Source organism: Caretta caretta, chromosome 18 (assembly GCF_965140235.1).
Source record: "Caretta caretta isolate rCarCar2 chromosome 18, rCarCar1.hap1, whole genome shotgun sequence".
NCBI lineage: Eukaryota > Metazoa > Chordata > Testudines > Cheloniidae > Caretta > Caretta caretta.
The window spans coordinates 11180753-11201732 of record NC_134223.1 but is presented as its reverse complement, the minus strand read 5'-3'; the positions used below and the strand labels follow the sequence as shown (position 1 = coordinate 11201732).

The window sequence follows — 20980 nt, the reverse complement described above, 5'->3', positions numbered from 1 at the left end:
GCACACTTTTTTTCTTTTTGATATTCTTGAAACTTTGTATAAAGTGCCCTGTAATTATGCAAGTGTTAAAGAATCAGATCGGTCCCAGGAAAATGAAAAGGTGGGTTTTTTTTTCTTATTTCAAAGACCAAACAATTTTAACATTTAAGAAAGCAGTTTAGCACCTGCAGGTTCCCTCTTCACGAGGGAATGCAATTCACGGTCCAAAGGGTCCAATTCTCATTCCCATTAAGGCTTATTTACAGCATTCGGCAATGTGGAAAGAAGCCTTCATCTGGGTGTCAATAAACTTCAGTGTAAATTAAATTCAGGCTCAGAACTGAAAGTTCCTATTTCTAATTAGAACAGAAGAGCAGAAATATCCACAGAGATCATACATGTGCTAAAATGTATTGCTTGCCGCAGAGCTGATGTATAAAATATAGCTAGTGTTGGGAGAGGAGGGAGTAAAGGTAAATTCTGGGCACCATAATCATCTTCTTCACAAGGGCTGAGATATTAGATTGAGGGAAATTACCTATTTCCTCCCCCCGCCCCCAAGTTCAAACCTGTGTATGTGTGTGCCTAAGAAAAAAGAGAGCAAGGCTGGCCCTGGGTTAATGCTATGTTTTATTATAATTAGGGTGAGATGGAGAAAGGACAAAGGCCACTGCAGCCACTGGGAGTCTTTCTATTGACTGCACTTGGCTTTGGATCAGGCGCAAAAAATTTGGTTTAAGCCCTGGCTTAGTTGATCTTACACGGGGTTTGCACACTTAGTAGCTACTCTCCCATTCCCCTCTATTTCGGGGACTCCCTGCAATCTCCCCGTGCTAATGACTCTTTGGGCACACCCATTCCTTCTTCCCCCTTCCCTTTGGCAGGCATTTATATAAACTTCCATTCTCTCCTTCCCCTATAGCAGGTCCTCCATTCTAGCTCTGTGGCAGGTGCTCTGTGTGAACCTTTGTTTCCCCCTTGTCCACCATGCCAGCAATCCCCTTTCCCCCCCATACAGGGAGACCCCGATATGCCTCCTTGTCAGTGGCTGTGCACAGTTCCCTGAGATAGGAGTGCTGGATTGAAGAGCTGTGGCCTGGAGCCCAGATACTCAAATGAGTTCTGAAGTTGGAACCAAATTTAACCTTCATGGAGTATGAGATTACATCATAGGTTAAGATGATCAGTCCTCACCTTGACTCCACTGGAATGTGTGGAGGAGAGGGCTGGATAATAGCTGATTTATTAGCCTGCAAGCAACCCCTGAAGCAGTTTCACAGATGTTTGTACAGTGACTGTGTGGGTTGCTTGGAGTGTGATTTCCATCCCCCCTAATATCACGCGTTTAGAAAGCGTATTTGGTGGAGGATGAAGCTGTAGAAGGGACTGGAAAAAGCTGAAGTGTTAACAAAGGCAAAATAGCAGCTCAGAGAAATAAATAATGAAGGGGAAACAGAAAAGGAACCACCTAGATAGAAACGTTCCTGCGGAGACTACACTACCCATCCCCACTCCACCCTGCTGTGTAGTTCCTGTCTTCCCCCCTCCCTCTAATTGGTGTTGCCCCAATCTATCCAGATACTTTTATGGTTCACATCATTGCTGCATCTGAACCCCCACCTTCTCTCCCTTCCCAAGAGTTGACTTGAAGCCAGTGGGACTATTTCCACAAGTAAGGGAAGTAGTGTTTAGCCCATAAAACATGACAGTTTTTGCTACAGAGTAAATTCAGACAAGGAAACTTTTTTTATAGTCATAGTCTGTGTCTACAATGGGAAAACGTATCTTGATGTCAAACGTGACAGCAGCCACTGTAGAGCAGGACAAGCCTGTGTAAAAACTTCTTAGCTGGTCATGGTTTTCCCCATTCCCACACAGGGATCATGTTACTCAGTCATGGTTAACTCTGGAGAGGACCAGCGCATTAACCACAATCCGCTAACATGTTTTTAAACAAGCCTTGTCCCTGTCTACACTAGGTGCTAAGTCATGTTTACTATCATATTTTAAAGCCAGTTAGCTGGTCATAGTTAACCTTGGAAAGGTACCCTAGGGTTAATCACAAGTAGCAGACCTGTTCTTAAACACAATTTTCTTTGTCTGCACTAAAGACATGAGTCACGTCCCAGTGTACACAAGGCCTCAGGGAATAGATTCCAATTGGACAGGTGCAGCTGATTGTACTGCAGGCCATGGGTGCAGTGCAGGAAGGGGAAAAACGTGTCATTTGCCCTGGAGGAATATGTCTAATCCATCACACTTGGATCAGCCCCGCCGGGCAGTAGTGATGCTAGGCATGAGCAAACGAAGGGCTTGTCTACACTTACAGCACAGCAGATGCACCACTGTAGTGCTTAGTGAAGATCCTACCTACTCCCAACGGGGGAGCTTCTCCCATTAGCATAAATCAGGGGTTCTCAAACTGGGGGTTGGGACCCCTCAGGGGGTCGCAAGGTTATTACATGCGGGGGTCACAAACTGTCAGCCTCCACCACAAACCCCGCTTTGCCTCCTGCATTTATAATTGAGTTAAATATATGTAAAAGTGTTTTTAATTTGTAAGAGGGGGTCGCACTCAGAGGCTTGTTATGTGAAAGGGGTCACCAGTACAAAAGTTTGAGAATCACTGGCGTAGTTAATCCACCTCCCTGAGAGGTGGTAGCTATATCAACGGGAGAAGGCTTCTTGTCGACCAGGAGTTTGGTCCACTCGGGCTAACTGTGTGGCTGAGCAAACCGGAGTTATAGCCACATAGGTTTGTAGTGTAGAGCAGGGCGCGTAAGGCATTTCTCAGGGCCCCAAGCAGGGGATAGGGCCTCAGTTTAGTATTGCCCTCCAAATCCCCTTCATCTCATTTAATGAGGCCTTTTTACCCCCTGCATTAGTGGAGCTTGGGGTGGGATATTTTTGGTTTGTGGAAACAAGGCAAGGCAAGCAGTCGCCCTTAGCGGCCGCAAAAATATTCTTGCCTCGGGGAGCCCCCTTTGCCCTGTCCCAAGCCCAAGGCACGTGCGACCCATCCTGCGCCGTGCACAGTTGGGACTGACCTTTGGGGGTGGGGACTGGATCCGCCTCCCGCAAGCTGCCTTATTCCCTGGGATCCCTCCCCTCGGATATTTGTTTCCCACCCTGCAGGGCCACACTCCAGGCGAGGCAAGGAGAGCTGGGGGCAGCAGCCGCCGCCACCCCCCCCACGCCTTAGCCGGCGGCCCGGGACAGAGGGCGGGCAGCGGCCGGCTTCCGCTCAGCCCTGCGCGGGGGGGACGTCCCGGAGCCGGCGCCGCCCCGCTCCACCCCTCGGCCGGCTCCGGGTTTCAGTCTCGGCGCCGCGGGGTCTGCTGGGCGAGCGGCGCGGCAGGATGGGGCCCGGCTGGCTGGTGGGCGCGCTGCTGCTGCTGCACGTGGGGGGCTCGCTGCCCGGCAAGGTGGGTGAGCGCGGCCCGGGCCCCCGGCGCTGGACCCGGGCCCCCGGCGCTGGACCCGGGCCCGGCCGGGCTCCAGCCCTTTCCCGGAACGGCTCCCATTGACTCCGGACGGGGCGGCTGCTGGGAACCCACGGGTGCGGGAAGCCGGCTGGGCGCCCATTCTCTGATCTAACCCAGCCCTGTGGGGGGCCCGCTCCCCCGATTGCTTCTGCCTTAGCCCCCTGCCGCCTCCTCTCCTTAGGGCTTGATTCAGTTCACCGCCTCCCCTCCCCTGCCTTCACCCCGCGAGCCCAGTTTCCAGAGGTGGGGAGACCGTACTAGGAAGCCCAGATTCCGCAGCTGGGTGCCGTAATCCGTGGCACAAAAGTGCCCCCCCCCGCCCCTCTTCAGTGCGCCGAGGTTTGGGTGTACGCTGCTAATTCTGATTCTGTTGATTATGTGCGTTGCGGTGTGGCCCAAAGGTTGCGTGCTGAGCAGAGCCCGTGTCTGCTCCCGAGAGACGATTACATCTGGGGTTGGTGCGTCTGCTCTGAATGGGAGAGAAAATGAATTGCTCACTGTTTTCCTGTTATGACTACTTGTCATTCTCCAGCGGCCTCTGCTTGTGCCCTCTGAGTTCTGCAGACCCTCAGATCCCAGCCAAGTGTTAACCCTTTACAGCCTTACAAATTCCACTACTTTTTAAAAAAAAAAAAAAAAAACGTTCGCAAAAAGAACAAGAGGACTTGTGGCACCTTAGAGACTAACCACTTTAATTGAGCATGAGCTTTCGTGAGCTACAGCTCACGTCATCGGACGCATTCAGACATTGTTACGCTCCATGGGTTCCCTCTTTGTGGAATCCGCTTTAGCCCTACAGTATATCCACTTCCTTAACCTGTTCGCTTGTTTTGTACAGGCTAATTGCACCCTGGCAAGTGCAGAATAAAAATCTGTGTGCATTAAACAGGAACCTTTGGTTGTACTTGATAAGACTTTAAAATCTGCCCTTCTAGACATAGAAAAGTCCTTTGATTTAGATCTACAGCATGATTTGGAGCTACAGCTGCGACCCTTCCACTATGTTTCTGTCTAACAGAGCACATACCTTGTCTAGTGAGAGAGGCCATTTTGGAAAGGCCATTTTTGACTTTGAATGTTGTGTTTACGCACTGTATTGATTTATTCCTGGAGTGGATTTTTGCAAGGATAAATACAATAAAGGTGGTGACTACTCAACTACTGTGCAAAGGAGACCATATAAATACTTTAGATAAGTGATACTCGGATCTCAGTGGTTCAGGAGTGAAATTAACAATCAACATTACCCAAAAGAGCTGGAGTAGTGTGAATTTGTTGTTTCATTTACTGTAGTACTATTCATATTTAAACCATATGACGGGAAATATTTTAGTGTTTTTATATATATATATATATATATATATATATATATACACACACACACACACACACAATTCCCATAGCAAATAAGTTGTTAATTTAACTTAATTAGTTAATAACATACTAAAAGCATCCTGACTGGTTAATGATTTAATTAAATTACCCAGTGTTTTAATATCAGGTACTGCAAAGAGCCACTTGTGGCTCATGAATTTCATTCTGAGCATCACTGCTTTAGAAAGAGAGTTTCAGTGAAGCTTTGTATGGACCTCGTCTTGTGTTCCTTGCACACCCCGATCTCCCATAGCCTGGGATGTGCAGAGAATCCAAGATTTTGCTCTTTGATGCTTGTTTATAGCAAATGTAGAAGTCTGGAGACCAGAATGATGTTAGTGAACAGGACTAGGAATCTGGAGAAAAGAACACCAGAAAAACTGAGATATTCAAAGAGCTGAAAATAGCTTCCAAGTAAATGAATGTAGTAGGGGAGGGACCTGGATAACAGGTGAGATAGTGAAGGTGAGATAGTCAGGGGTGAGCCACAGTAAAGATGAAATAGTCAGGGGTGAGCCACAGGACCTTGACACTGATCTGCATGCTCAGTACAGTAATGTGGGATCTGAGGTGTCATTTGCCTTTCTGATATTTAGGGCGAAGTGATTTTGTAATAGTTTGTGACCACATGTTTAAAATATCTGTACAGTGTAACAAACACTTTATATAGGCTAAAGCATCTTGGGTGATGTTATCTGAGTAGGTACAGAATTGGAAATTCATAATTTACCGCCATCATACTGATATGTACACTTGTCTTATTTCAAGATCTAAAATATTTCCCATGTAGGGGAAGCTTTGATAGCATGTGCAATTTATTTATGTATTTATTTAGGGTTTACAGGATGAAAAGCTAAAGTGACCAGACAATCTGTGTGTGTGTGTGTATATATATGTATGTGTGTGTGTGTATAGATAAAAACACACATGAAGTTACACAATGGTATTTTAGAGGGACTGGATACTTTGGTGGATTGGTAACAGTTTAGCAAGCTTTTCAGCTATAGTCTTCCAGTTTGAGTCTAGCCCAGGTAAGTAGTGGCTAAAAGCTGTTAGCATTTGTTTGCCTGCTTTGTGTCTTAGTCTTGTGGTGCGTCTCATCACCCAAACCCTCACAATTAGCCCTGCTTGCGCCCCTTGCTGGCAGCTTCAGCGAGGCCAAAGATTGACCGGGTTGTGGACAGTGAACTCCTTTCTCACTCCTACACGTGGTCCCATACTGGTGGCGGAGAACTGGGGAAGCTTTCACCATCACTGTCCATGCTGTACCCATTCTGTTGACAAATAGGGGTATTTGGTCTTTTGGGGCTGTGAATCTTGCACCTTTCACCAGCAAAAAAATAAAAAAAAAATAAAAAAATCACGTGCAGATTGAAAAACAAAATGGTCGCTTCAAAAATGTTGCAGCCACCGTAGTGATGTGGAAAAAAGAGATCTCCTGCCCATTATTATTGCAAAATGTGATCAGTTTAAAGAACCGGCGCATAGTGGGTCTAATGAAAGCTCAGCATTTTATTTGCTGGCAGGAGTGTTCAGTCAGGGGAAACTAGCAAAGCAAATCGCTCTTGAATGACACACTTTTTCTTGGTTTGTTTTTCTCATTCATTCTGAGTGACTTGAAAGATTCTTGTCAAAGTCGGCACTTACCCACAGGAACTGAGCCTAAATCTTGCCATTTAGAACATTTCAGTCACCCAGAACATTTCGGTGTTTTTAATAGAAGTGGTTTCAGCAGCCCACAAGGGCTCATGCCTTTCATTTGCAAACTGAGTGCCTCTGGTCTCTCCCCGGTGACCCATCCTGTAAATAATAACTGGTTTCCAAGGAGTTTCAATCTAGATCTTGGCAGGATGAGTGATGACCATGATACAAGGCCTGGGCTGCTGAGGGATGGGAATGGGGGAGAGGTTGTTAAAAACCCAAAGCAAGAGGCTTAGGATAACAGTGCTGATTTCCCCAGCTCGTCTCACCATTAGGTCTAGGGGCTATGTGCCAGTTCTATCTGGTTGTTGCACACATTTTCATTTGTGCTGCGATGATGAAGGAGTTCTGTGGCTAAGAGACTGTAAACAGAGCTGTGCAAAGCCATTAGTGACACAGGGAAAACAGGAGGGTCATGCTAGAGGGCAATACAAGAGACAATGGGTTCAAACTGCAGCATAGCAAATTTAGATTAAATTTCAGGAAAAACCTCCTAGGAGAATGGCACAGACTGCCTGGGGAGGTTGTGGAAGTTCCTTCACTGGAGGTTTTCAAAAGGAGGCTGGAGAGCCATCTGTCTTGGGTGGTTTAGACACAACAAATCCTGCATCTTGGCAGGGGGTTAGACTGACCCTTGTGGTCTCTCTTCTAACCCTGTGATTCTGTGTTCAACATACTGGCAAAAATGTCACTCTATAATGTTTGCAGTTTGTTTGGTCCATAAGTAATTTTTTTTCCAGTGGCAGGTATGGGAATGTTGAGAATACCAGGCCTGCTGTTAGTTGGGTTCTTTGTACAGCGTCATTTTCGGAATTCCTTGCATCTAGAGATGGGCCCAAGTTGCCAAGTTTGGAACCGTCTCTGAATTTTTCCCAGGGCCATGGACACAGGGTTTGGGTATGTCTAGATTACAATTAAAACCCTGTGGCTGGCCCATGCCAGCTGACTCAGGCTTCTGAGGCTTGGGCTAATCATCATCATGTTCCTATTACGCCTCTGACGTTTAGGGCAGTGACAAAGCTTCCTCCGCTCCTGTCTGTTTCTGGTAGATCTTTCAGTGGTTCCCCAGCTGTGCCCCAGGTTTTTCAGCTCGGCTTCCGCAGCTCTTCGCCATGTTGTTTTCTGGCGGCCTCGTTTTCATTTGCCTTCAGGTGTCCATCATCTTGCTACTCTGGTGATGGAATTAGTTTCCATCCGAAGCACATGACTGATCCATCTCCAACGCCTCCTGGCAGTGGTGGTTCTCATATCCTCTTGGCTGCACTGTGTCAATAGATCTTGGTTTGAGATTGTTCTGGGCCAAAAGATACGGAGGGTTTTTCTGAGGCAGGTTGTATGGAATGAAGACAGTTTGGACATGTCAGACTTTCTCATTCCCCAGCATTCTGCACTCTAAAGTAGTGTTGTAAGTATGCAGCTCTGATAAATCTTGAGTTTGGTTTTGGCGTTGTGTTTTGATGATTTCCAGACTGTATTTAAGCTCCTGAAGGCGTACCTGGCTTTACTGATTTTGTTCAGGATGGCCTGGCTTGTTCCACCATCCTGGCTGAAGGTGCTGCCCAAGTATGTGAATGTTTCTACGTTGGTGAGAACATAATCCTCTCTCCATACTGGTGATGGTGAGGCAATATTAAAGGTTATGGTATCTGTCTTATTGCGGTTGATTTTCAGTCCAATTTGCTGGCTGAATGCATTGATTCGAGTTGTTTTTTCTTGTATATGGTGTTGGGTATGTGATAGGAAAGCGACATCGTCTGCGAAGTCCAGGGATGAGAAGAGCGTTCATTTAATGCCTCTTGGCATGTCTTCTGTTGTACGCTGCATTGCAGTGTTGAAGAGGATTGCAGCCATGACACACCCCAACATACTCCTGTTTTGACTTCAAAACTGAGCTCTCTTTGATCAACACTGCATGTCAAGTTGAAATAGAAGCTTTTGATGACATTGATTAAACGGAAAGGAGTTCGATATGCTTGCAGAATGCGCCACAGGCTGGTCCCGTGAATGCTATCAAAAGCCTTCTCAAAGTCCATGAAGTTTATGTAGAGTTGCTCTTGCCATTCTAAGCACTATTCTATTATGTTTCATAGAGTGAAGATCTGGTCTGTGCATCCACGCCCTTTCCAAAAACCAGCTTGCTCTTTTCTGAGAATGCTATCAATTGCCTCTGATATAAGATGGACTATGATCTTACACACTGCTTTGGTTGGCGCAGTTAAAAGTGTGATACCATGCCAGTTATTACAGTCACTGAGAGTTCCTTGTGAGCTGTAGCTCACGAAAGCTCATGCTCAAATAAATTGGTTAGTCTCTAAGGTGCCACAAGTCCTCCTTTTCTTTTTTTGGTAATTTCATTATAACCCCATTGGTCCACTCATCTGGCACTCTTCCCCTTTCCCAGCCTGATGTAAATAGAGGGGCCAGGATAGATGCTGGCTGCTTGTTTAGGATTTACCTTGAACAATTCTGCATTCAAGTTATCCTTGCCAGGAGCTTTCCCATATTTTAGATGTGTGGGCTCTAGGACCCTGTGTAGTGCAGCCTGAGCCCAAATATCTGTACCACAATTCTACAGCCCCTTAGCTCGAGTCCCTTAGCTCGAACAACTGGCACAGGTCAGCTGAGGTTGTCTAATTGCAGTGTAGACATACCCTTAGAGAGAACCAGCTGCAAAATTCAGATCCAGATCCCATTTTCCCCAAAGGATGGGACTATTAGGATCTGGGTTTTACTTTTGGCCCATCTCTTCTTATATTATTTCCTCTTAGTTTCCCTGGTTGACATCGGGGTGTGGGTATTATGCAGAGAAACTGTAGTCTCAGAAGGAGCACAGTGCAGAAAATGCAAGAGGAAGGAGACCAGGCAATGACGGAGAATTATGCACAAATGCCCTTTGTATGATTCACAGTCCAGATTATATTAAGCAGGAGTTAAGGTTGTAAGGGAGAAAATCTAAATAGGACATTGTAGTTTAAAATACACAAACACTGCAGAGCCAGGAAATTCTATATTAAAAATCCCCCAAATGCCACATTTCAAGAAGCCTTTACAAATATTTCCCCTTAATTTTATATAACCAGAACTTCTCCTTTTACGCCCTCTCTCAGGGTGATCTCGTCTCCTCACATGATTCCGTCTGCTATCTTTATGCGGGTGACTTTCCCGTTGTCTTTTCCACTCCCACTCTGTCCCTCTTCATCCAGTTTTACATCTCCGCCTGTCTCAGATACCTCTTCCTGGATGTCTCACAATCAATTTATACTTAATATGCGCAAATCTGCTTCCTTGTTTTTTTTTCCCTCTGGAACTTTCTCCGACCTTCTCTGCCAGTGTTGACACCACCATTCTCCATGTGTTTCATGCTTTTTAATCTGATGGTCATCTCTGATTTCTCCCCCTCCCTTACTCTGCACAAAATGGCAACTTTGTATAATATCTACCCTCTTTTCTCATGACCCTTGTCGTCTTACGTTGTAAGATTCTAGATGAGGGACCATGTCTCCATATTTGTTTGTACAGTTCCTGTCATCTTGGGTTCCAGATCTTGGTCCAGGCCTCTGGACACGTAGTATAAAATATTAAATAATAAAAGACAAGAAAACTTGATGGGTTGATTACTCGGGGCGTGTCTACATTGAGGGCATGGCTACAGTGGAAACGAAGTGCGAGTGTGGTTGAGCACGAGCGCTGGGAGCGAGCTCTCCCAGCGCTCCTGGTAATCCACCTCCAGGAGGGGATTGGCTCCCAGCGCTTGGAGCCTGTCTACACTCGCGCTTTAAAGCGCTCTGGCTTGCTGCGCTCAGGGGGGTGATTTTTCACGCCCCTGAGCCAGCAAGTTAGAGCGCTATAAAATGTAAGTGTAGCCAAGCCTTTAGAGTGCTGCTGTACCGCTTAGGGAAGACGCTACCTACGCCGATGAGAGAGCTTCTCCCATCGGCACAGTAACTGCCTACGGGAGAAGGTGGCAGCTATGTCGCAGGAGAAGCCCTCCTGTTGACACAGTGCTGTCTACGCCGGGAGTTCGGTCGGCATAACTGCTTCATTCAGGGGTGTGGATTTTCCACGCCCGAGCGACATAGTTATACTAGCCTGAGTTTGTAGTGTAGACCGGGGCCTGGTCAGTGAAATAGTGTTATATCAGCACATGCACAGATATCTCCCCATCGGAGAGTCGTGAAACTTTAAGGTGCCCACTAGTATCAGAATTAGAGGAAAAGTAATACGATTTCATAACTGTTCTTATAAAATTCCACATAGGTGGTGGTAATGTTTGCTGTGAGCCTGCATATACCAACTTTCTGTGTATGTATGCCCTAAAGCAGTATAAGTCTTAGTTAATATACACCAGTGATGGTTAGCAGAGCAAAGTCATAGAAAATGAACAGGATATATGACTAAAATCTCAAAATTATGATTCTCACCTTCAACATATTGTTGAATGTTGGTATTAGAAGATGTATCATCAAAAGTAAACCAAAGTAGCTATCAGCAACAAATCAGAAAGCCACTGACAGCTGTGGTCTCTTAAGCATCTGTCTCTGGATCTGATATTACATGCTAGATTAAGGTACAGTATTCTAGACAAGGACCAGTAAAGAAAATGAGATGGCTCATAGGATTTATTAAGTATTGTTGACTGGATTCTGATTTTGTCTATGTCAGAATAGCTCTACCCTTTTGGGGTTACATCAGATTTACATCAGCATGGCAGCGATCAGATTCTGGCCCTGTATCTTCAAGCCAGAGTGTGGGCCAGATATTGTTGGACACTTACGTTATTTTTGTGCATTATAAATGAGTTCCGTGCATAATAAAGTTTCCTGCTTTCCCAGTTTATGCTAGGAAAAATGTGCTCGGATACTATGGTGATGGGTGGCAGTATAAAACTCTAAGATAAGCTAGGAAAAAAAAATCCATAGTCATAAGAAAGGAAATACAGAAGATTTTGAGGTTTGGGGGGCTGATGATCAGGGAAGGAGAGTTGTACTGTCCATTGCTATCAGAATATGCCAAGCTCCTAGCTTATAGGGTGAAATTCACCCTTGTGCAGAAGACCCACATTATATAGTTGACAGGCCTTGTTCTGGCCCTCTTTACTCCTAGAGAGTACAAGATAGGTGAACTATTCATACAGTGGACCCATAAACTTGTCTTTGGGCAATGATGGCAGTAAGTGATTTTGAAGAGCTCAATGCTTTGAGTGTAGGTCTTAGAGCCTGGTTCTGATCTCAGGTACACGGGCATAGCACCCCTTGACTTCAGTGACAGTTGCCAGCATCTGAGGGCAGCATTTGCCCCTGACAGTATTTGTCCTCCAAATGACCAGATCAGGTATTTTAAATAAAGCTCTGTATTTTCCCCTCTTGCAGTAGATCTTGCTGCTGAACAAACTGCATCTCTGAACCACATAAGTCTTTTCCATAGCAACAGGTTCTGATGTCAGAGGGTTCGATGACTTCGTTGTGGTTAACAAACAGGAGGCAGTTCCTGTTTAAAATCCTCCGCTTGACCCCTTGAATTTGGAGATGGCATTTTAGTGAAATGTTACCAGCTTGTGCTGTGTAATCACCCCAAGGGCTGCAGTGTAGAAGTTCCTGGCTAGCCGCAGAGCGAAAAGGGACACTTGCCTGTCGGGCAGGATTTAGAGAAAGTCAGCATCATGCTAGTAATACCTAGTACCTGTGAAGTGCTTCACCTTGTCACAGCACAGTGCAAATCTGGCAGTGGCCTGGGGGCAACCCCCCCCCCTGAATGTTGGGGAGGACCCTTCTCTGAACTTCTGAGCTGGTCAGTCCTTTCTGTTACATGGAGCCCACTCGGTGCCTCTGTCCCAAGCCCCTCATGCTTTGGGGAAGTGTGATTCCCAATCTGGATTTGAACTTTATGAGCCAGGTCCACCTCTAATATGAACATTAGGGGCTGGATTGTGGTTGGGCGTGTGGGGAGAGTGAGTCTCTTCCCATCGGGCCCAGCAGAGAGGACAAGCGCAGTTGCAGTCCCTGCACGCCATGGAAGGCAGAGAAGCTCTGTACAAATGTATCCCCCCTGGGGTGCTAATCCCCCAAAACGGGCAGGGAGGAGGTGGCTCAGCTCCATTCTGGGAATCGTTGAGCACAGGTGTGCTGTAGATGTGTGTTTTGATGAGCTACCAGCTGCGGCCCTGGTTTGTTACAGAGGCTCCCTCATAAGCATGCGATAGGTTAGACCAGGAGCCGCCAACCTGAGCCTGAGAAGGAGCCAGAATTTACCCAGGCACATTGCCAAAGAGCCCCCGTAATACGTCGTCAGCCCCCCATCCGCTCCCTCCAGTCCAACCTGCAGCGCCTCCTGCCCACCAGCAGCCCCACCAATCGGTGCCTGCCGCTCCCTCCCCATGCCTCTCGCCCGCCGCGATCAGCTGTTTCACGGTGTGCAGGAGGCTCTGGTGGGGAGCGGGGGGAGCGAGGGCATGGCAGGCTTGGGGGCAGGGCCTGGGGCAGAGCCAGAGGTTGAGCAGTGAGCACCACCCCCCTCCCCGCCCCCTGGCACATTAGAAAGTTGGCACCTGTAGCTCCAGCCCCGGAGTTGGTGCCTATACAAGGAGCCGCATATTAACCTCTGAAGAGCCGCATGCGGCTCCGGAGCCACAGGTTGGCCACCCCTGGGTTAGACCATCTGGTTGCTGGGAGTCTGTAATACACCCTGCAGAGTGGAATGCGCTGTGAACGTTTGCGTTTTTAATGCCATAGGGGTAGAGTCCTGGGTCTCTGCCTTGCGTGTAACCTCTCGTGCACTGCCTAATGTCCTGGGCATTGCCGACTGTGCTTCCCATCCCTGAGCTGCCCTGTGTGCTAGGCTTGTTCCCGTTTGTCCTGCTGATATCCCAGCACAAAGTAGCAATATGCCAAAGTATGCTCAGGTAATGTACAGAGGTTACAGTAGAAAACCGTTATAAAAGGGTGAATCCAAATCTCTGGTGTAAGTGTCTCTGCCTGCTCTTGGGAAATGCGTTTGCTTCCATTGACATCATTCAGATGTTTCCATTCTGTTTGTACAAATCTCTGAAAAGTCTTTCCTACTTACATGCTACTGTCTAGTCTGAGCAATTCTGAAGTTGACGCTAAGTTTTCGGTGCAAGGTTCTTCTCAGATTTGTCTTGTGACTCTGGGTTATGTTTACCTTTAATCTGGGATCAGATTTTATTCCTGAGTGATGGTATGAGTCACATCAGCCCATAAAAGGGTTTCAGATTTACAGCATTCTTTTTCAAGTGAAGAGTTTATTTTCATAATACGAGTTAGGTGCCATAATTTGAGGTACAAATTAAAGCAGAGGGAGAGATGAGTTGCACAGAAAATCGGGTGGAATTGAAAAATTTGGGGCCAGATGCTGGCCCCTGCTGCACCTGTGTTCTGTCACTATCCCAGACGTCCAGTGGATCTGGATGTCTGAGGATTCGCCTGGCATAACAGCTTCTGTGCTCATCCTCTTCTGGCCCCTGGCATAGGGGGCAAGAGTGGGAAAAGGGGAATCATCCTGTGGCCAAGTAAATTAGCTTTAGGACAGCTGTCGTTCTGCCCTTGCATAGCAGATCTGACTGACTTTGACTGCACTCTTGCTTACTCCAGGGTAAATAAGAATTAATTCCATGGAAGTTTTAACAGTGAGTTTAGAATCCGGCCCATTGTATCCAGCCGAGAATTCAAGTCCAAAGTGGTAAGATTCTTTTTTAGTGTCTTATAAGACACTTTAGTTTCGGATTAATTGACAATTTCTTAACAGTTAGTCAGCAACAGCCACCAGTAATCAGATCAACTTGGTGTGATCGTATCAGTCAATAGACGCGCCCTGTCAAGCAAAATTTCTGAAAGGCGGATGTGAACCCATTGAGCAAGAGGTTTTCCTGTCTCTTCAACGCTTCCAGGACAGTATTTGCAACATCTAAAAGACAGTGCAGAAAATGAGACAAGAATGTATCTTGCCGGGAAGCCTCACCAGCAGGATAATTTATGATGTGGTTTGTTTCATCTGTGTGTGTGTGTGTGTGTGTTTTTGAAGTGAAGGTTTAAGATTTAAAAGTTCCTTAGGTCTGTTTGACTTAATGCTGTTCAACATGACCTGGCTGGAGAACTGCAGCTACTGCATTTGATCAGCCTCCTCTTAATAAACAGGCTAAGAGTTTTGACTAAAAATAATTTGGCCAGCAGCAGAGCCTTCAGAAACTATTTTATTTTGTTAGCTTTTGCAGCAGAAGTGCTGTCAGCGCACATTTGCAAATGCTGTGGTTTCTCTATTACTTGTTACTCTTCCTGTGAGACTACTATAGCAAGCCCAGCATGAACAATGATCACTGAACCTAGAAGTTTTTGAAAATATTTTTTTCCTTTTTATATAAACTAGAATCATGATAAATAAGAATTAATCAAACCTCCTGCTGGTGAATAGGACTGCATTGTCTGCCTGCGAGTGCCCAGCCCTTGACTGTAGTACGGTAAAGGGAACATGCTCAGGACTGCAGACCATGCTGGCTTTCGGAGCCTATTATAGCTGGAATGTGTCTCCTTTAAAACCGGCTTTGTTCTCATAGAATATCAGGTTTGGAAGGGACCCCAGGAGGTCCTCTAGTCCAACCCCCTACTCAAAGCAGGACCAATCCCCAATTTTTGCCCCAGATCCCTAAATGGCCCCCTCAAGGATTGAACTCACAACCCTGGGTTTAGCAGGCCAATGCTCAAACCGCTGAGTTATCCCTCCCCCAATGCACCTTATCCCGGGGTAAGCTACAAAACTTGAAAAATATTCTGTGCACCCAGCAGCCAGGCCTGACCAAACGTATTGTCCAGGAACTGAGAGATATGAAGTGCAGGGGCAATATCCTAGTGAAAAACCCAGCGCTCTCAGCTGCTGAGAAGGTGAGATTCCTACCAGAGCACTGCTCAGGAACTCCACTTCTGTATCAGCCTCTGGGGTGTAAGTATCTAATACATTTGAAGACCTTCTGTGGCTACTGAAAGGGAGAAAGGGGCTTCCTGTCTGCCTTCTCCACCCAATCCTGGAGCCTCGAGGATGTTGAAGGGTCTATGCTATTCTATGCTTCCCCCGAGAAGCCTGTGTGCTGTAAGCTGTATTTGTACATGGTTGGGTGCTGTTATGGGGGTGGGGACAGTGCTTCTCTATTCGTCCTTCAGCCTCTAGTTTTGGATCCCCACTGCTCCCAGTGAATGTGCACGTTGGTTCAAAGGTGCCACAAGTAACTGGAGATTGAAAGTGTCTTGATTCTGGTCAGTTTCACAGTGACCCACAAGGTCCACAGTATTTTGAAGAGCAGGTGTGAAACTGACCAGAGTTTTGTCAATGTCACTTTGCGGTGGACTCAGGAAGGCCTTGTACTGTTGGTTTACATTCAGTAGATTTTCTTCACAACCACCATAAGTAAGCTACGATTTAGTCATGGGTATTTTTTGTAAAAGCCATGGACAGATCATGGGCAGTAACCAAAAATTCATGGCCTGTGACCTGTCCATTACTTGTACTGTATACCTCTGACTAAATCTTAGCTGGGGGGCAGGGCAGGGGCCGACTCCCTGGGGGGGCAGGAGGGGGTGGTGCTTGTGGGGGGGGGGGCTGCGGCCAGGGGGCCATCGAGACCAGCTGCCGGGGTCCCCCAGAGCCGCCCACCCGCTGTTGTTCCCGCCGCCCTTAGGGCCGCTGCTCAGGTGGTCCCAGAGCCAGCCACACCAGTGGCTGCTCTGGTGGTCCCTAGGGCCCGCTACCTGGGGCCACCCAAGCAGCCGCCACGGGGCTGATGGAGCGTTTCCACAACCAGCTGGTGCAGAAGTCATGGAAAGTCACAGAATCTGTGACTTCCGAGATAGACATGGAGCCCTAAACATTAGGGTTAGAAACTTTTTTTTTTTTTTTTTTTTTTAAGTGAATGCTTACATTTGACAGAAAGGGAGGACTCGGCCCCACCTTCACTTGACAGGGAAAGTTCTTCCAGTGGCTCGCGTATTCCTACTTAGGGATATTGCACTGTCTAATGGTGCTGAACTGTCTCCAAGCAGCGTCTTGAGGATGGGGCTATATAAGGGGGGGGCGCAGTGCCCTCTACCACTTCAGTTCCTTCCAACTGCTGTGCCAGATGGAAGAGAACCACTCCAGTCTGTTCGGATCCGGGGCTTTCTCCATTCCTGGGGCTTGTCTATGTGCGTGTGTGTGTGTGAATGCGAAGCTCGTTGCGCTGCATCTGGTAAAGCACTGTAGGTGAGTGGCACCGATAGTGTGCACGTGGAACTCCTGTTTCTCAGTTTGTGTCATGTGTATGCACAGTGGTGGCTTGCTGTGAACCAAAGGGGTTGCCTTCTCTGTGTGATCCTTAGCTTCACTGCACCACACTGGACCTCCTGGGATGCTATGAATTGTGGGAAGCCAGGGGGCTTTGGATTTTTGAGAAATCCCAGGCCTCTGCCCTCCTGTGCCGGCTAGCGCCATTTTTGAATTGCTGTCGGCCAGCGTGGGCCCAGCAATGCTCTGCTCCGCTGTGGTGGCAGCTGTGATCACACAGAGTCTCTTTGGGGTGTATTTCAGCACTCAGAGCTGGACAGATTTGGCTTTGGAGACCACCTGTCGCATTGCCAAACAAATGATGTGGCCGTAGCAGCAGGAGACTGAGCAGTGGTGGAAGCAGGATGGGAGCGTGGAGAAAGAGAGCAATGGGGGAAGCAGTTGGTACTAGAGGACCGATTCCTGGATCAGTTACAGACCATGCAGCGCTATTTCTGGGCCCAGGAGACCAGCGTGGATTGGTGCGAAGGGACTGTTCTCCGGGCCTGGGATGACCGGCACTGGCGAGAGAATTTCAGGATGGGATTTTTTAACTTTTTTTCTGACTGCAGAGTTGCAGAGCCAGTATGCCAATCTGTGCTCCCCCATACCTGGGTCACCATTGTCATCTGGAAGCTAGCTACTCCGGAGTGCCACCAGTATGTGGCCAACCAATTTGGTGTGGGGAGATCGACTGTTGGGGCCACTGTCATACAGGTGTGTCATGCCTTGGAAAAGATACTGTTGCACCAGGTTATAAAGCTGGGTAATGCTTGGAAAATTATTGAGGTTTTGACCACAGGGGTTCCCAAACTGTATTAAGCGCATGGGTTCCCTCAGTTGCCCCCTGTACTAGGGCATAGAAAGGGGCATTTCCGCAATGGTGTTCCTAGGACTGGCTGACTGCTGTGGCAGGTTTACAGACATAAATGTAGGGTGGCCAGGAAGGGGCTGTGGTGATACAGCTGAGCTCTGAGAGATCCTATTTCAGGGGCGGCCAACCTGAGCCTGAGAAGGAGCCAGAATTTACCAATGTACATTGCCAAAGAGCCACAGTAATACATCAGCAACCCCCCATCCGCTCCCCCCAGCACCTCCCGCCCACCGGCAGCCTCGCAGCGCCTCCCTCCCCGCACCTCCCAATCAGCTGTTTCGGGGCATGCAAGAGGCTCAGAGGGGGAGAGGGAGGAGCGAGGGCATAGCAGGTTCAGGGGAAGGGGTGGAGTGGGGACAAAGCCAGGGATTGAGCAGTGAGCAGCCCCTGGCACATCGGAAAGTTGGTGCCTGTACAAAGAGCCACATATTTACTTCTGAAGAGCCCCGTGTGGCTCCGGAGACTCAGGTTGGCCACCCCCTATTTGCATTAGTGGAGAAAGGATGTTTACCCTCAGGAACCCTAAGGACACTAATGGTGGTGAGGTTTCTTTGGTTATTCCCTGACTTATCCCCTGGTTAACGACACCATTCATTGGCCTCGTGGACAAAAGGAAGGAATTTGCAGAATGGAAGTGGAGAGCACAGCTGGCCAGTGGAAAGGGCGAGGGTGCTATTTGTGGAATAGGTTAAAAAGCTGCTGAAAAAAACTGGCACTGCTCATTTATAGCAGTAGGTTGCATTCTGCGCGATATTTGTTGGACGAAGGGAGAAACCCTGCAAGATGAGTGGGAGTCCGAGGTGCAGACATTTGCTTGGCACTTTAAGCAGCCACTGAAAATAGAAAATGGAAACACCCAGGGGATGTTGTTAGGGATGCCTGTCGTTCTCAAGTCTCATGCCTGAAAATGTTTCAGCGTGGCAGCCGTGTTGGTCTGTATCAGCAAAAAGAACGAGGAGGACTGGTGGCACCTCAGAGACTAACACATTTATTTGAGCATAAGCTTTCGTGGGCTAAACCCCACTTCATCGGATGCATGCAGTGGAAAATACAGTAGAAAGAGAGATATATATAGACACACAGAGAACATGAAACAATGGGTGTTGCCATACCACTATAACAAGAGTGATCAGTTAAGGTGAGCTATTATCAGCAGGAGAAAAAAAAACCTTTTGTACTGATAATCAGGGTGGCCCATTTCCAACAGTTGACAAGAACAGTGGGGAAGGGGGGAATAAACATGGGGAAATAGTTTTACTTCGTGTAATGACCCATCCATTCCCAGCCTTTATTCAAGCCTAATTTAATGGTGTCCAGGCACAGGCAGGGTCCAATACAGCCATGACAGGATACCATCTTGTTGCCCGGACAAATTTCCTGTTTCTTCTCCCGGCTTAAATAGCGTGGTTGGACCAATTGGTGGAGCCGGGCGATCCTCCAATCCGCTCCCGTGGGTGGTGCCTTGGCTGGGGTTACAGTCCTAGTAGTTTCTCAGCCCACCAGATTTTAGTAGGCTTTGGTGTTGGCCAGGCTATCTTGAGACTCCTAAGCCTGGGTTCAAGACCAGGGATGTTGCATAGTGGACATCTGCTTGGCAGTGTCTACAAACAGGTTTTTATGCTGGTGACAGGCCACAAGAGCTTACTACACTGATTACTTCTTCCCAGATGGCAGTGAGCTCCAGGATCTTAATATGGCTCCCAGCAGCAGGCCCAGGTGTGTTGTGGGAGTTGTGGAGTAGAATTGCTGTAGTATCACAAGAATGCTGATACACTTGAATCCAGGAGCAAATGGGCAAAATCTGGCTCCGTGCCAGCTTTTAAATGTGGGAGGGTTTGTCCTGGGAACTTGACACCAGAGCAGGGGAGGGCACAGGATGTAAGCAGGTGAATAATGGTCGACTGAAAAGCCATGTGGGATAGCTATTGGAGGCACGCAGTGATGCCAGCTGTTGCTTGCACACGAACAACAGTGCAAACGAATTCAGATCTCCACAAACGTAGTCCATTTTGCAAGAGGACTCCAGATTTCAGGTTAAGTGCAGAGTTAATGCACTGCGATGCGTTGCATCATGGGTAGGGCTCGTGTTTTAGAAGCGGATTAACTCTATTTGTATGGTTCAAAACCCCCATGTAGACAAGCCCTTAGTGTCTTGATATTGTTTAGTGTAGTTACAGTTGAGCGATCCGTACAGGTAGTTAAGTGAGGTAGTTAGCTCGGTTCCATGTTATGGTGGCACTGAAGAAAAGGAAGTAGTCGGGATTCAAGAGATGTGCTTTGTGTATGTTAAGTGCCTTCCGGATGTTCTGTCCACTGGACTTTTGCGCCCAGAGCTCCTGAGGAGAGGCAGAATGGATTGCCGGTGCTTTTCCTTAAGAGGCCCTTGAGGCTAAATCTACCCAGTTCTGGGCACAGGCTGGATCCAAGGTCCAAGAAGTCAGTCTTGCTGGTGATTGCCACCGGCTGAGTGGATTTTCCGAGCCGTATTCTCAAACACTGCTAAGAATAAGGGCAAAACATTTCTACCAGCTAGAAGAAAAACAGTGGGGTTCCCTTTAAATGAAAGTGGGAAGTGGATATCTCTGTCAGACCCTGAAGAGGAGACACAATGGAATGTGAACGCTGTTTTTTGGCAAGGAGGAAGGATATTCTCGTTGCCGGTCTTCAAACAGCTTGTTCCTGCTTTGATTTCTCTTTTTATCCATATTTTAAGGCACGTCTCCAAGTTTATATACATCTTACAATAACAATTGTGTTAATGAGGTTTCTGAGTCTGATGGAGAGGTCTTTTTTACTCTTCACTGAATTAATGATTGTTAAGTGCTTTCTGAGCTGTGCCCTGTTAATGAATCAGGAAACTCCTATGCTTTTGCTGCCCAATGAAAAGCTTTCCTTTATTATTATTTTTAAAGGCACAGTGAACTTTTTGTGGTTGCTTTGAGAATAAAGGGCCAGATTTTCAGACATTTGTCCTTTGAAGTAACTGACCTATGCCAATTTATGCCAGCTGAAGATCTGGTCCAGAGTGTTTTGTGATTGTTCTGTATTCATCTGACCTGCCATATAGGCTTTAAAAAAGAAAAAGACTCACAGCCAGCCGCTTTCCATTAGAAGAGGCATCAGTGTTGTAAGAGGCATCATTTCTGAATTTTATTTTGATCAGGTTTTAAACCAAGAGGTTTCTGAAGTCCACAATGGTATCAGAAAGTACTGACAATGATAAAACCAGTTCCTGCTTTCATCTGGCAGCATGGGTTTGATGGCA

General features: G+C 47.3%; 1 protein-coding gene across 1 annotated transcript in view; it reads left to right on the top strand.

Moving 5' to 3' along the window:
• Positions 1 to 3128: 3128 nt before the first annotated feature.
• The window catches only part of TNFRSF1B (TNF receptor superfamily member 1B), a 41981-nt gene continuing 24129 nt past the window's right edge, over positions 3129 to 20980 (top strand). Inside the window, exon 1 of the mRNA XM_048825302.2 lies at positions 3129 to 3404. Within this exon, the coding sequence (XP_048681259.2) occupies positions 3339 to 3404 (66 nt within the window). The 5' untranslated portion in view covers positions 3129 to 3338. The remainder of the gene's footprint in view (positions 3405 to 20980) is intronic.